At 31.7% G+C, this 16511-nt stretch overlaps 1 protein-coding gene across 1 annotated transcript in view; it reads left to right on the plus strand.

The window, feature by feature from the left end:
• The window catches only part of scf (Calumenin B scf), a 52789-nt gene that overhangs the window by 9934 nt on the left and 26344 nt on the right, over nt 1-16511 (plus strand). Inside the window, exon 2 of the mRNA XM_075378580.1 lies at nt 12225-12378. Coding sequence (XP_075234695.1) covers nt 12280-12378 — 99 coding nt within the window. The 5' untranslated portion in view covers nt 12225-12279. The remainder of the gene's footprint in view (nt 1-12224; nt 12379-16511) is intronic.

Here is a 16511-nt window from a genome sequence, read left to right on the forward strand (position 1 = left end):
TGGTCGGTTATGTTCTTTTTCATATTCTCTTCCCATTATCCTCCTTTTTGTCAATTTTCATTCATTTTTGTTATTTTTCCTGTTGTTCTTCTCTGGTCTTTGCGGTTAAGCAGTAACGACAAAGCCTTTTATCTAGAGGTTCCAGGCGCTGCATTTTTTCACATTCTACAAAATTCATTATCATCTATCGGTAACTGTCGGTGGAACATCGGCCTTTTTGTTGCTGCGTAAATAAGAAAATTAATAAATTTTCATATCGAATTACCTGGAAAAGTAATCCACGCCTGTCTGTATAACTTACTTTCTGTATATTTCCTATTTTTCTTTCAAAAGTTTAAATAAAATACATGCAACTCACGTTCAAGTTGTAAATGCGTGTGTAATGATATTATAATTTGTAATAATGACAGTTTTGTTTACGGTTACGTGTTTAACAGTGTATGTAAAAGCTCTGAATTTTGTATAATGTAGTAGTATATATTCATATTAATCGGTAGATAAGTACGGCGTGCTGAAAATCAATAGTATACCTTCAAGCTTTGTCGGGGTACAGTAACCTGCGATCTGAATAATATCTGTGCGGAAGAGGTTTGTAACAAACCCCAAACTGTCAAAGGTGTTTTTACAATTAGCCGGTGAAATTACTCCAGAGTATTTATTTTTTAAAGTAATTTTTGATTTTTACATTATAATGGTCTTTGTGTCTGAGAATATCTCTAAAATGTTCTGCTATATTCAAATTAAAGTGTAATGGTGTCCCTATCGAATAAAATTAATTTCTGTTTTGATAATCTAACAGATTTTCATTCAGGAAAGATTCACTGACACGTTCAGTATTTTCTTCAGACACTCTTGGTCGTCCCGTACACAGACATCCAGTCGTTTCAAACCTATAATGTCATCGACTTATGCTATTGTCATTTGGAATATGCAATTAAACTTTCTACGAACGCATGTTAAATAGTAACTACAAAATTGCATTTAGCCGACTGCAAAACACAAAAGGCTTTCTGTTCAGGGTCACCGTTATTGCTAGCGGTACTGTCAAACAGAAGATAGGAAATTAATCTACGGTACTTGCTGAGCTAAAACTTGACTTTTTATTCCTCGATTCTTGTCTTAAATCAACGCCGTACACCTCATCCAAAAACATATAAGTACAAACTAAAACCGCGGTATTCTTTTTGGTACCGGAGAATATTAAAAACTCGTAGAATATTAGAATTATTGATATTAAATTAATTTATTTATAAGAATTTTCTCGATTTTATTATTATTTTTAACGATCAAATAGTTTATATCCCGCTATTTGGTTAAGCATTATCATCCATCTGAAAACCTTTCTTTGATGAATAGGACTGTTATTAAGTTTACATCAAAATATGAATTAATTATGATTTTGGGTTCATTTTCTCCGCTTACCGGTTTATACAGATAAACAAAACAATATTTATTTAAATTTTTTTAAAGAACAAATTTAAAACGGGTTACTTTCTAATCGTATGGAAACATGTTTTGAAAAGTTTTTTTGTCTGTGATGTTAACGACACTTGTTTGAAAATGATATTACTTGTAGACTTGGTTGTTGGAGGGAGTTAACTAACGGTCGCTAAGGCGGAGAGGGTGGTTAAAGCCCTCTCCAGAATTCTACCAAATGCGTACCGCCCGAGTTACGAAAAGAGAAGGCTGTACGCGCACATAGCGCACGCCGTTATCTCTACGCGGTTCCTGCTTGGACGAGAGGATTGGGGGTGAAGCGAGCGCGTTCCGTGTTGGAGCGAGTCCAGCGCGTTGAATCGCCTTGCGTTGAGTTTTTTCAGGTTTGAGGTTTTTCTTGCGTTGAGGTTGCGTGGATACCGTACGGTATCCACGGAGGTGCTGGTAGCGGCGGCGGCGGCAATCCCTCCAATCGACTTTTTGAACGAGAGTGGTTAGTCGCAGTTAGTTTCTCTCAATATTTCACTTTATTGAACGCGTGAAGGTACCTGTTGTAGGAATCTGTATCGCTTGCATTTCGGTCAACTCTGTACGTTCGTGTCTGTATTTGGTCCGTAGTGAAGGAGATTAATTCCTTCTTAAGCCTATGATGTGTGCTTGTTACTCGTTAGAATGGGTATTCAATTTTCAGAAGCGATGTACGACTGATTTCAGGTCCTCCACAACCGTTACTGTTATAATTACACCGATCTCGGAATTTTTTAGTTTGTTCTTATAATTTTACTTCTCAGCCTTTTATCGTTTCTACTAATTTTTCTGTACGGAAGCGTTTTTTTGTTTTGTTTTTTGAATTCAACAAAAATTAGTGAAAATGTTTAATTTAGTCTTTCGTTTGTTGTCTGGCTTGGCTTTTTGAATTTCATTCCCGGTTATATATAATGTGCGCCTATTATATTATTTACATTAGTTCATAAAAGCAGTTAATCTAAAAAAAAGAAAGAAAGTTTTATCTAAACATGTGTTTATGTGTTTAGATAATATTTTGAACAGTCTGTTCACTTTTCTAGTACGTTATTACGTTACAGTAATAACATTATTATGTACTTAAATGTCTTTTAATTTGCTTGTTTATTCATTGCACATATGTTTTTTAGGAGTATAATTTTACTTCAGAATAGTATTATAAAATAAATAATTACTTTGTGTGTATATAAACAGATTAATTTATTTTTTTAGATTTTTTTTTACTTTTTGATAATTTGTGTTCCTCTAATTGCTTTAATAAAAAATATCACAGTTATCCGTAGTATATTGATGAAAATGAATCGCCATAAATTTGTTGTAATAATTTGTCGTATACAAACGCCCACACACATGTACATGCATTCATTTAACGCATTTATCTAATTATACGGTTCAATGTTGGGTGAATGAAATTCTGAGATAAAGCTATTTTTAGTTGCGCGGGTGTTTTATCGTATATTATGTTTTTTTACGCTCGGTTTTTATACACATATTCAGATAAATGCGCTTAGTTTTACGATCGGAAATCTGTAGGATGTCTGTTTCGCGTATATGTATAAAAAATTATACGTAAAATAAAATAATATTTATATTATTTTGTAACGCTGCCCTGGTAAAAATTTTCTGTGGTTTTCCTCGAATCTTCAAGGCGATTCCTGTAGACGCTCAGATTTAATATCTAGATCAGCACATCTACATTCCTGGTGTGATATACCGGGTGATCGTTTGAACAGTTACCGCATTTATTATTCGACAGCATCAGTCTCATCGTATTTCTGTTTGCAGGCATGTATACCGTTTTCGGGGGAAATCTTTTTTAAATTATTTTCAAAGGGATGGAGCCCACACTCTCCGCTACACCTACCGCATCTCAAAAATCTTAAATAGCAATGGTAAAATTAAATTACATTTATCGATAACCCGAAAAAAGTAATGAATTTTGGTGAAAATAAAATTAAAATCCGAGCGAAGGGGTGGGCCGGATTTTTTTAAATTTAAATTTAAATCCGGCTCACCCCTTCGCTCGGTAGGTGCGAAAAATCATTTGCGGTAGTACTTTTTTTTTTAAATTTCAGTCCAACAAAAATAACTATAAAATTGCATGATATTACTTATTAAACCGTTTAAAATAATCATCTGCGGATTAAAACTATAAAAATTATTTCCTAAATTACTGACAAAAAATTTCGCCCTTAAACGTTTTTTAAATTTTCAAGGGTTGAAAACTAATTTTTTTAAATAAGACGATATAGCCTGTGATAACTCATCGGAAGGCCCTTTGAACGACAAGTAATTTGGTACAAATAAATAAAAATCGGTTTACTGGTATCGAAGTTAGATTAAAAATCTGGTTATTTTAGCTTATGTTGGGATACAGTGTTACTACCCAAAGCATTAGGTCTGAAATCTTCCCGTTTTTCTTAAAAATGTGGGTTTAGGTTTCTCCAGCATCGAAAAAACGTACCGGCAAACACAGCAGTATAACATCAGTTAAACATACGAGAAACCAGTAATAAGGTACGTACTTCTTTGTTGGTAACATGTTGAAAAAGTTATTACTAAATAAACTTAACGATTAAATAATTAAATAAAATTCATAAATGTATAATTTTTAATAAAAAAATAAAGCTGAAACATCATTAGTTAATTTTCTTATAAGGGTTTTTAACAATAAGAGTCCTTAAGAAATAATAAATGAAACATATTCAGGAACCGATCGGCTCATGACTTGGACAAAAATCTATTATAGTAAGTTAAGATCTTCTAGGTGAAAAACAGAAGAAAACAATGTGAAAAGTATAGAAAGCAAATAAACGATAAAATACAGTAATTACAACTATTACAGCGCGATGAGTTTCTTAAAACCAGTCTTTCACTCGTAAAAAATAAACTTTAATAATAATTATACGCGAGCGAGTCAAATATTTTTTACATTTCTATCTCATCATTTACAAGTCTTTTGGAATATAAATGTTAACGAGCTTATTATAATCTTGAATATTTAATAACAATCACCGCTAGTGAAAAAAAAGCTTACAAGACAACTTAACCGTCACGCGGCTTAACACCCGACTTAATTTAAAAATATTTATAGTTTTATTTAAATAAATTTTTTCGTTTATTTAATTCAATGATTCTAATTAAAGTACTAGGGTGTGGCGTTCAACAGCTGTACGTCAGTGCTACACTAGCGCTACTTGTAGTGACAGGAGGTATTATTGACGCAATATAACCAGTAACCCGTTACTTTATTTTCAGCATTTTTTGGGGTGTGCCTAAGAAAAATAAGACCTTAATTTGGCGAAATCTCGAGATGATGACCTTGCTGTACAGCCTCACCCCCTTGACCTTTTAAGTTGAAAATTTAACGGTATCAATGCCCCGTATAGAGAAGCAATCTGACAAAGTTTGGTCAAAATCGGTCCATTTGTAAACGCCTCTCGACGGTTATTTCTGGATGAGGAGCTCCACGGTGACACAATGCGCTTAATTCGATGAAGTTTATTAATAGCAGCAGTCCATCCGCCTTGACGCTCATCGTGAACTACCACCCCTTCAGGAAACCGAAAACATCATTAGAAGCAACGCAATCGGTAAAAGGACGGAAGCCATACTGATCTCCCATCAATAACCGTTGCGATGTAAATCTCTTATTATGCATACAGTATTTTCTTGAAGACCTTACAAATAACCCACAATAACTTTAAGAGACCGATATAAGGAACTCCCACACAGTCCGACAATGAGGCTAACACCGCATTGATTCGCCGTTAGTGAGTGGCCAATTTCTTCCTTAATCTCTAAGTTCCTGGGTGGCCCTTCCAAGAGCGGGGCAGTCGAACATCATATGCTCGTTTTACTGGTCCTCCCCGCAAACACAAAGCTCATCGGTTGCAGGCGGAATCTGTACAGATACCGCATCAAATTAACACGGTTGATAAGCAGCAACTTCTCATCAAACAAAACACCTAGGTACTTATGAATTCTTACACAGCCTTAATATTTAATGTGGGGTTTTCGACTGTATGACAATTAGTCTGCGCCCTTCAGAAGCAGATATTTCCGTCTTGAGCACAGCACAGAAATCTCTAAATTTTGATTGTCCATCCGGTCTTCTGTTTTTCACCTAGAAGATCTTAACTTACTATAATAAATTTTTGTCTAAGTCATGAGCCGATCGGTTCCTGAATTTACTGTAGTTATACATCGGCGTTTAAGCCCGCTTATGAAATGCAGATAATAAGTACTTGAGCACAAACACGTGTACTAGAGCGCTTCTTACATTCATCTTCATTTACCGCATAGATCGGCCGTTTAGTGACATCATATTAATCCCAGATAAAATAAATTTTAGCTGTTGTTACACTTATACCTCGGTTACTTTACACGGTATCTATAAGGTGTCATTCGCCGCATAAAAACATATCTTACTGAAATTATTTATTAAAACGGTGAAACACATATGAAGTTGCTAAAATGTGTAAAATATATCGTGCTGAGATAAATACTATATAAAATATTTATTATATTATATAGTATATATAATATACTATATAAAATACTTTTATAAACATATTTGAAAGTTATCTTCCGACAAATTAATTTCACGCCGATATCGTTATTTGGGATCGCAAAGTAAAAGAATGACAAAACGTTTTTCAAATTTACAGACGTTTAACACGTCGTTATTAGTACACGTGTTTATTATTATCAATAAGTTAGTATAAATGTGTGTAAGTGGTTTTTAACAAGGTTAGTAAAATAATTATACGGGTGGGAATCAAATATTTTTTTTACATTTCTATCGTATGTTTTGGAATATAAATGTTAATGAGCTTATAATCGATTAAAATCACGAGTCATAATCACCGGTAGTGTATAACAAAAATCCTTATAACTGTAAAGGTTTAAGTAAACCTTATCGGTGATTCCTCTGTATAAATTCCCCCCAAGCCGGCTCTTAAGTCAGATATTGGAAACATCAAACGGGAACTAATAACCGACCAGGCATCTTACCTTTTACGTCTTGTTCATCGTCATCAGAAGTCAGATTAATCGTTATGTAATTGTTGCGGTGTGTGTGTGAATGTATTTTACTAAATTATGTAGTTATCTGCATTCCTTTTTAAAAGGTATTATTTTTAAGGGTAGAGAAGCTTTCAGAACCGATCGGGAAGGATCTTGCACCGTACGAACAAAATCGACTACATAGTCGACATAATTCGGTGCAATCTAAGAACGAAGAAAATCATCGTACATGTGGACCGCCTGGCACCTTATTCAGGCAGCTGTTTGGGACGAACAGCTTTAAGGAGGGAGGAGTATAACGGGTAGAGAGACTTCCAGGAGGGAGAAAACGAAGGAAGAAAAATCTAGAAAAACGCAAAGATATTCTTTGTAGAAAAGGATAGAAGATGCGGTTAAGAAATCATTACAGTCGAACAAACAAAAGGATTAGTCTGTAGTCGGTACTACAGATCAAGCTCTAGGCTTCGAGTTATAAATACTACCGAGGAACAGCGAGTTACAGTTTCAGTTCAGGGTATGATGAAGCGCGAGTACGGTTTGTGATAAATGCGATCACAGGTATGCGAGAGCGTTCGAAGTGAAAGTGCTGTAACAAACGAACGAAAAGTGCATCGTGAATATTCCGTTTTGGAAATACTCTTTTCTGCGGATAAGTACAAGAATCTAACCGACCGAGTCGGTCTAGTGGTGAACGCGTCTTCGTAAATCAGCTGATTTCAAAGTCGAGAGTTCCAGCGTTTAATTCCTAGTAAAGGCGGTTACTTTTATACGGATTTGAATACTAGATCGTGGATACCGGTGTTCTTTGGCGGTTGGGTTTCGATTAACCGCTCATCTCATCTCAGAAATGCTCGACCTGAGACTGTACAACAGACGCTTCACTTACACTCGTACATATCAACCTCATTCATAAAGTAATACCTGACGGTGATTCCCGGAGGCTAAACAGGAAAGAAAAAAGTACAAGAATCTCATGTGTGCAGCCTGATAAGACTTTTTTTTGTTTCTTTTTTTTATAATAAAGACATAATAATATTTAATCTCTATACGTTATTTTTAATGTTATATTTCACTGTAGTTTTATTTCGTTTTTAGCATACGTTATAGGCGTTTTCTGTCTATGTATTGTGTTTTTATATTACTGTTGTTTAGTTTTTTAATTATTTCTTTTTTAAATATTTATATGTTTACTACGTAAATATCGTGTCCGGGCGCTGATGACGATTCTTCGTTGTGCGCTCAAGGAAAGATATATGTAGAAAGTGAATTCATAAAAATACAATTTTCTATTTTTAACTACTACCGGTTTACAAAAAAAAATAAAAAATAAAAAAAAAAATAATAAAAAAATACTCTAGTACTTCATTTATTCTGAACAACTCATTCTCTATTTTTTCAATATTTTACTTTCTCGTCTAGCGCTGTAGCTGTAGAAGGGAAAGTATTGTAATCGGTCCAATTTGGGCATATGCAGTTTTCAGTGGATCTTTGCGTTTTGATACCTAAGGAACCTAAAACAAGGAATAGAAATTTTCTGGATGTTAATGTTCGTACGTATGTGTGTGCGTTTGCTGTTTGGTGTAGCACTCCTTGTATGTCCAAAATTACTGCACCGATTTTGACCAAAGTCGGTCAGATTACTTGTGTATGCGGGACATCGATGCCATTAAATTTTCAACTTAAAAGGTCAAGGGGTTAGTTTATAGAGCAAGGTCGTCATCCTCAGTATCTCAAAATTTCGTCTAATTAACGTCTTATTTTTCGTAGGCGCATTTGTTAACGATTAACAAATAATATTTACAAAAACGGTTTTTGAAAATCGCACCCCTACCCAAATAAAATGCTGTACACTAGCGGCTAATCGAGTGTACTGCGTCAGTAGTATCCCCCGTCACCACAAGGAGCGTTAGTGCGGCACTGACTTATTTTAAATTAAGTTGTGTGTGTAAGCCGTGCATCATAAAAAAGCCGCGTGTCGGGAATGTCCTACAACTGTATTGTCAGCTTTGTGCTATACAAATTTATATGTTAGGAAGTTTATTAAAATATATACAGGTAGATGTGGTTTTTCTTCTTTTTCATATACTTTAGGTAACAGTAAAGATCTACATCTTGTAATCGAAATTTAGTAGGTGTAATTTAGACTGAGGATTGTAATGAAGATATAAAAATTCAGGTGTATATTTTTGTTTAAGATTCAGAGCACTGCTAATCCTATTGGCAGTATTTATTTCAGATATTATTTTAATAATTTTGACGTGTACGTTAGGTAAAATTTTTAAAAGCGATTTTTCGCTGTTCCTCTTTCAATTATCTCGTATATCACAACGCTGTAGTAAAGTTCGTACATGACCGTCCACAAACTGTCCTACCTAATTATCTTTTTTATCTTATGTAATATAAAAGTTATGTATAAACTTGCTATTTGAAAATTTCATCTCGGATGGAATCGGTAAAAAACTTTACAGATGAAAATTCCTTTGCGCTTTTTATTTTTAACTCTTTTAACGGTTTCATTATTTAGCTTTAATTTGAAATCTAAGGGTAAGAAAGATCGCGGTGGTCGGAAAAAGTTACGCAAATCGTCTTATCTACATTTAAAGGTAACATATTTTGAATCTAACCAAATTGTTATACCGTTTAAAGAGATGTTGTAAAATTTACATTTTACATTATAATAATGCTGTGTCATCCGCATAGGAAATAATTGTTTACAGTAAAAATTACATTTATACAACGCAGTATCCTGTGATACGCCATTATTCGTTGCGTAAGTTTAACTTTAGTATTTTTTTTATTTTTACTTCGTGTTGTCTATTTTTTAAATTACTCTTCTTATACTAATTTTATTAAGACTTAAGTAAAAACGAATGATTGATAAAACCTTCACTCACATAGTGAAGAAATTGTGTGCGTTAAAATTTTACATGCGCTACCTCTCAATATCCTTGTCGAACCGCGAACTTGTGCACTACGTTAATATTATTTATATTTTAATTTCCATCATACGTTTCTCGTATATCTTCACGTATATGTATCTCCTAGTTTGATTTAAGCGGTGAGGTTTAAAGTATGTATGTATGAGTTTCAAAATGTTGATTTGTACTCTCAGATTTATTGTAAATTTATCCGGTGAATCGTTCTAAAATTATTTCATCTGTTCGTGTAAGATTCTGGAAAAATAGATACAAACAAAATAATGGACCTGTTTGTTTCGGTTTTGATGAAACGCAAATATATCTTGAACAACACATTGTTACCCGTATACGGTTGAAATTACTTTAGTTTTATTTAAGTCGATGGTTTGGATATCGTATTTTACTGTGTAAAATAAAATGTCGAGTTTTAAGAGTACATGCACGTACATACATCGTAAAACATTTATGGTGAATTCTATTTCAAGCGATGTTTTATGTTAGCTACTTACTATACGTTGCCCTTACTGCCGAACAAAATTAGAATGTGCTTTCGTATTCGAGCTCTGAAGTAAAATTTTTATTATACATTTCTTAAAACGTTTTTATTATTTTATTTTCATATTTCAGTAATTACAGGTTTACAAATAAGAGATCGCGTCTATTATTTATTTGTTTATCGTTTTATAATTTAAAATGGTTTTACACAGTGGACATTTATTAAAATTTCCTTTCCGGTCATTAATTGTTGAAAATTTTTCAAGATCTATGTTGTGTGTTCGCGGTTCCATCAGGATACTGAGAGACTAACAAACTAAAAATTTCTCATTAGTGCAATTTATTATCTAGAGACATTTAAACAAATAAATAATAAAAATAATAATTACAACAACGATGATAATAATAATAATAATAAATACATGTAACATAAAGATTAGTAATTCGTATAAAAAGACAAGATTTATTTAACGACAGTTAAATTATAAATATCAGAAAACAGTCCGACTTACTAAAAACGTTATAATAATAGAAACTAATGTAGCAGTAACAATAAGATAATAATAGAACAGTCTAGATAGCAATTGAAAAAAATAATAATAAACTTCCGCAAATATTATTACTTTACAATAGAACTACCGAACACTTAAAGAATAAGTAGAATACTGTCACTTTCATTACTGTTATCGATAACTCGCCGAACAACTTGCTGCATTAACCCACTGCCCACGCTGGAATACCCATGACATCCTCTTCACTCGTTACCACACGCTTATTGATCGCAGTCGAAGTCGGGCCTGCGAAACTACTCATTGTTGTCGCTTGTTATCACGACTGCGCCGAACACAACCTCGCAGATCTACTCCCGCCGACAGCTTGTCTCCGGCCGTATTTATACTTCCTGGCCTGCGAACCCGATACCCGACCCCCCGTCTTTTAACTGGTGAAGTGTAATAATTCTCATTGTCTGAGACATTACGTGTTTCTATAAGTTCTTATTGCAGTCCGGTAATCATTCTGGTGGAACAAGAGCTTTTGGAGGTGCCCTTATCTGTATTACAAAGAACAGATTGTTGAAAAGAACTGTTTTTCTATGAAAATATCCCATTTAATTCCTGCTGGATTTTTCTTTCTATATTTTCTCTTTCTTTCTTCTTAATTGGAAGAAATGTGTTACCCTGGTCCTTTCACAATATTATATGTGTATATATAATATTGTAATATGTATATCTGTCTAATTCCACAGCGGTTTTGTAGTGTTTTGGTCTTCATGAAAAATAGATAAATAAAAAAAAAATAAGTATGTATTTTGATCTAAACAAAAAAATACATTATAAAGATCACATACATAAGATAAATCATAAAAATGATTGTAAGAAATTAAATGGGTTTAAAAAGTGTGTTAAGAGCCCCCACCCAAACACCATTAGATTTTTTATAAAAAATGTTTACTTTCCTCTTTCTTACATGTACCGGTTTACATATTTGGCAAGATCCAGCATGTGCCGAACCCAAACAATACTCTGTGAATGATGGAATAAAGAAAAGATTATCCCTCAGAAGATTCAGCTATGTTTACCCTGGAATGGGTGCGCCTTTTTGGGAGGATTAGAAGGTCAGCCTTACGTGACAAGCACTTAAAGTGTGGAGTCACCAGACTGAAGAAAAGCCCTCAAATTAGTCCACGGTCGGTTCCCTTGATGATAGATACCGAAAATGCTCTATCAGTTCTCCGGTTCTCAGCATTCTCAGGGTGGAGAACATAGCAGAGTCAGATCTGCAAACAAAGAATTGTTCTTTTGATTCTTATTAATGTAAATGAGTATAATAGTTTTAAAAAAAAGCAAGAAGTGTAGTTATAATTTGTTTTACTACCGATTTGCCTGTGGCCAAGCCGAGATCAAATATTGATTAGCCATATTTTTTGTAATTACATGCAACTGTAAAAAAGTAAAATTATCTGTACAGTTTTTGTTAAAAACAGTTTGTTTTGATGTTTATTACTGTAAATAAACATAATTTAAAAAAAATATTAAGTGTTATCACACGCTATACTACTTCTTTTTCTCTTTTTAACGGTGATGAGAAAGAATTATCCACCTATCAAGGTAGAAGGAGTAGCTTACTGTCTTACCCAGTAACTAGTAGATCGGGTTGCTATTTCTAATCAGTAATTTTGATTTTGCCTGCAAATACAAGAATATTACAAATGTTAAATTGTGTTTTAGTATACATCTCTGTCAATAAACTTTTAATGAGTATTATTGTGATTTTTTTCCCCTTTAGGTTGCCTGTTGTGACTGTGTTTTTCTTTTGTTACAGATAGTAAGAGTTGATGTAAAATATTAAATAATTAGTCATTAAAATTGAAATTAATATGACATTTTGGTTATTTCTGTTTTTAATTTTTTCATCTGTCGTTATTGGAATTCCTAAGCCAGATGAAAAAGACAAAAAAGATAGAACTTTAGAGAAGGCAAGTATGATTTTGTAATGCAGTATTATAGTATTAATTTATTTATTATATTCCAGATAATTTTTTATTTATTTTACTAATGCAAAACCAATTCTTCTGGATTACTTGGAACAGAATTATTCTCCACCGTCGTTAATATTACCATTTAATCCCAAACGTAAATATAGTAGCACATATGAATTTAAGAAAGCAAAGTATTCACACTATTTGATAACTTTATATTCTGTATTACATTATTTGATATCTTTTAAGGAATGAAGACTAAAAAGGTTTCATAATTAAAATAAAACTTGATTCGATACCATGTATATCTACATGGGATTATACTTGCATGGCTTCACCAGATTGTGGCTTGATCTACATGAGTTAATAGATAATACAAAATGATTTATTAATGTTAACAGCTTTTAACTCGATCCATGTAAATAATTTTTCAATGTAATTGTAATGTTATTTGGTTATTCAACTACTAATCTTCTCATTTTCCTGATGTAGATTCTTTCAACAGATACTTGATGTTTTTATTTAACAAATGTCTTTTATTTATTTAATTCAAATAAACCAGCATGAAATTCGTGAATATAAAATTATATTAAAAAACATAATATGAGTAAATAATAAAATTATTATTCATAAATTAAAGTAGTTTTCGATAAGTTATTTAAAACACTTAATTCAGTATTATAAGTGTCTAGCCAGCTTGAGTATTCATTATACAGTAAAGATAGCCTAGAAATAGATGATCTTTGAGAATCAGTTGAAAAATAAAAATATTAAAAATTATGCCCAAGCAATCTAGTAGGTACATGAAAGTCAAAAAGTTGCAATAAATATGGGCAGTCAAAATAACTATTCAAAATTTTATTGCCAAATTTTAAATCTATCCTTATCAGAGATGATTCAGTACTTTGTATTTTTAACAGATTCAAAATATGAGTAAAGTTATGTCACTAAAGTGCATAGGATTACCGATTTTATAGCAACATATCTAAGAAAGATTCTACTTAGTTTTACTAGTAATTTTAATTGTAACTCGGCAAATGTTTGCCAGACATCAGAGTCATAAGTTAGTATGTGATATATAAAAGCATAATATAAAGTAATGAAAATTTTTACAGAATCTTAATAAAATTTACCATTTTTAGTGACTTAGATACAGTAAAACTACTGTGTTCGCTAAAGAATAACTTACTATAAAAATATACTATTAATAAAAGATACCTTTTGTGTTGTGGTATTGTTCAGTAAATGAAAACATTCTGAATTGAAGATGAAAACATTTTTTTAAGTTACAAGAAAGACCATTCAAATCAGGCTATTTTTGTATATAGAGTTCCAGTCAGTTTGAAGCGATTGAATATCAACCGGATTTATAATAACCCTAAACGATTTCATATAATCTGCAAATAATAAAAAAATGTGAGTAGTGTATAAATAAAAATAAGCCCATGTCATCAATAAATATTAGGAAAACTGGAGAATCCAAATAAATGCCTTGTGATACTCCAGACATAATGTAAATAGGTTGCAGTTTTATCATGCTGAATTCTGTTTGTAAGAGATAAGTGTAACTGAGGCAACAATTTACCATTAAATTCACATGCAGCAAGTATTCTAATAAGTAATTTGATATTAACTACATCAAATGCAAAATAAAAATCAGTATAAATTGCACCGAGATAATAACCATTATGTAGCGCATCAACACATGTTCTATATATACACACAAGTTCATTTGCATAGATTTAACGTTCAAAGAACCATATTGTTCAGGAACTATAAAGTTCTTATGCAAGGTGTAATTTTTATTCTAACTAATCAAAGAGTTTAGCAAAAAACATTGCATTTGCTCATAGGGCGGTAATTATTGATATTTGAAACATCACCATTAATAAATTATGGACTTGTGTAGCAAATTTTCCAAACGCTAGGAAAAACACCAGTAGTTAAAGAACAATTGAAGAGCTTCGTTAAAAATTGTACAAAAAAGGCAGACCATTTCCTAACTAAAAGAGGATGATATTATATGGGCCCGTTGAAGAATTATCATTAAGATGGCAAATGACCTCATCAACATCATTCTCTGTTAAAATAATGTTACTAAAGCAGTCATTATAGTTAAATTAATTTCATTTGAGGAAAGGTCATATACAGTATAGACATTCCCAAATATTTTAACCAAACAGTTCCGATTGCGGAACTGTTTTTTAACATAAGGATGTTAATATTGATTAACATACTTATTATCATACTCATTTTTGAGATGGATAAAATTTACCATTGTCATTTTTATTAGTAAATTTAAATACAAATTTGGAATCATTAGATAAAAATTCCCCAACTTTAACAGTATAATTTAATAAATCTATGACTAAGCGTATTACATATACTTTGTTCTTTCCTAAATAATAATTCATAATAATAAATAGATCCATATTGTTCATGAAGGTTATGGAACTTTTTCTTATGAATAATTGTTATTTATGAGTTCTTTTGCCACATGATTATCAACAATGTATTATTAATGCGTTGTTACAATTCCTCAGCAAAAATTACAATATCAACATGATCAAAGTCATTATTATTTAGAATTGTACTCTTATTTAGTAAATATTGAATGGTTTAAAAATTTGTATTTTTATAATCTAGTTAGTATTTATCAGACATAAGATTAGAATTCAAAATTTCAGGTAATGTTGTTATCTCTAGAGGTAATTGTTGTTTATCCCGATTAAAAATTTCATCATAAGCATATTTCAACTTTTAATAGCCATATTAACACTATTGTACCATTAAGATTAGAAAAAACTAAATCAAGAGTATTACTGCAACAGTTTAACAAATTATTTGTAAAAGATTTGTACAAAAATGTGTTAGATGAATAGCAGCATTTCAAAGATTTAAATTTGCATAATAGTTCCATAACTATTATCATAGATGATGAAAAGCTCCTCTTAATCGTTATCAGTCCTTGTTTTAAGTTTAGACCGCACCTCATTAAAATAAGTTGGTTTTTTTTATAAGATTTCCTTTTATGACATATCTATAGTTTGCAATATCTTTTTTTATTTTGACATATCCAGTTAACAAGATGTGATGAATTGAAAAGAACCTTCAAAGGTTGAATCTTACCTTTAGTCAAATTTTTACCCAGGCAGTAGGCTTTTAACTCTTCCAAATCAAATGGAAGATCTATTGCGCAGTTTTTGAGTATGTCTTTTATCATAATCGGATCAGTGATAGAGGTGTTTGCAGAATCATCTATATAATTCTATTCTTTTCCCCCATTGATCCTTTCCATAACCTTGTTAAGTATCAGTGCTGAATTTTTAATTTTGTTCAATACTTGCTACTCTATCTTCAACTTTGTCTGATCGGTCAGAAATATCATCTAAATTTCTTAACATATTATCCATTTCTTTACCTGAAATGTTGATTCTATGATTAATTAAACTATTTATATGTTCCCAGAGTTTAAAGAATTGGATAGATGCTGGCATAAATTTCACTTGTAGAAAATTAACTAGATGTAGATGTACAATTTTTTTTTTTATTAACTTGACTTTTTATTTGCAGCTTTATTACAGAATGGTTTGGAACCACCGCTTTTATTTAATTGAATTCTATCTGTGCATTATTTATGAAAGTAAAATTGCATGCAGAGCATTTAATTGCATTCTCTGTAAGAAGAACATTTTGATTCAGGCACGTGAAACAAAATGCTTTGACTCATGACTTGATTGATGATGCAAACAATTGAAAGTAGTGAATAATAATATTAAAATAATGTATTTCAATAAATAACCATTAAACACTGCACATTACGTCTTAAGTATTTTTGGATCTACATATATAAAAGATTTTTTAAATGCTTTTTTACACTAATGAGAAAAATATTCTTGCCAATTTTTGTATTTCTTGAATTATTCATATTTTTTTGTTAATAAAATTGTATTTAAGTGTATCTACCAAACATATTATTTCACACTGGTGATAAGCCTGAATTAAACCAATTTATATTTTGTTCAATACATATTATAATTACAGTGTTGAGTCTGTTGTAATTATATTGGAGGGTTTTTAAATTTTTCATTTGTCGATATTATGCTCTGTATTCAAACACAGTTATATAG

This window comes from Lycorma delicatula, chromosome 11, assembly GCF_047948215.1.
Source record: "Lycorma delicatula isolate Av1 chromosome 11, ASM4794821v1, whole genome shotgun sequence".
Classification (NCBI taxonomy): Eukaryota; Metazoa; Arthropoda; class Insecta; order Hemiptera; family Fulgoridae; genus Lycorma; species Lycorma delicatula.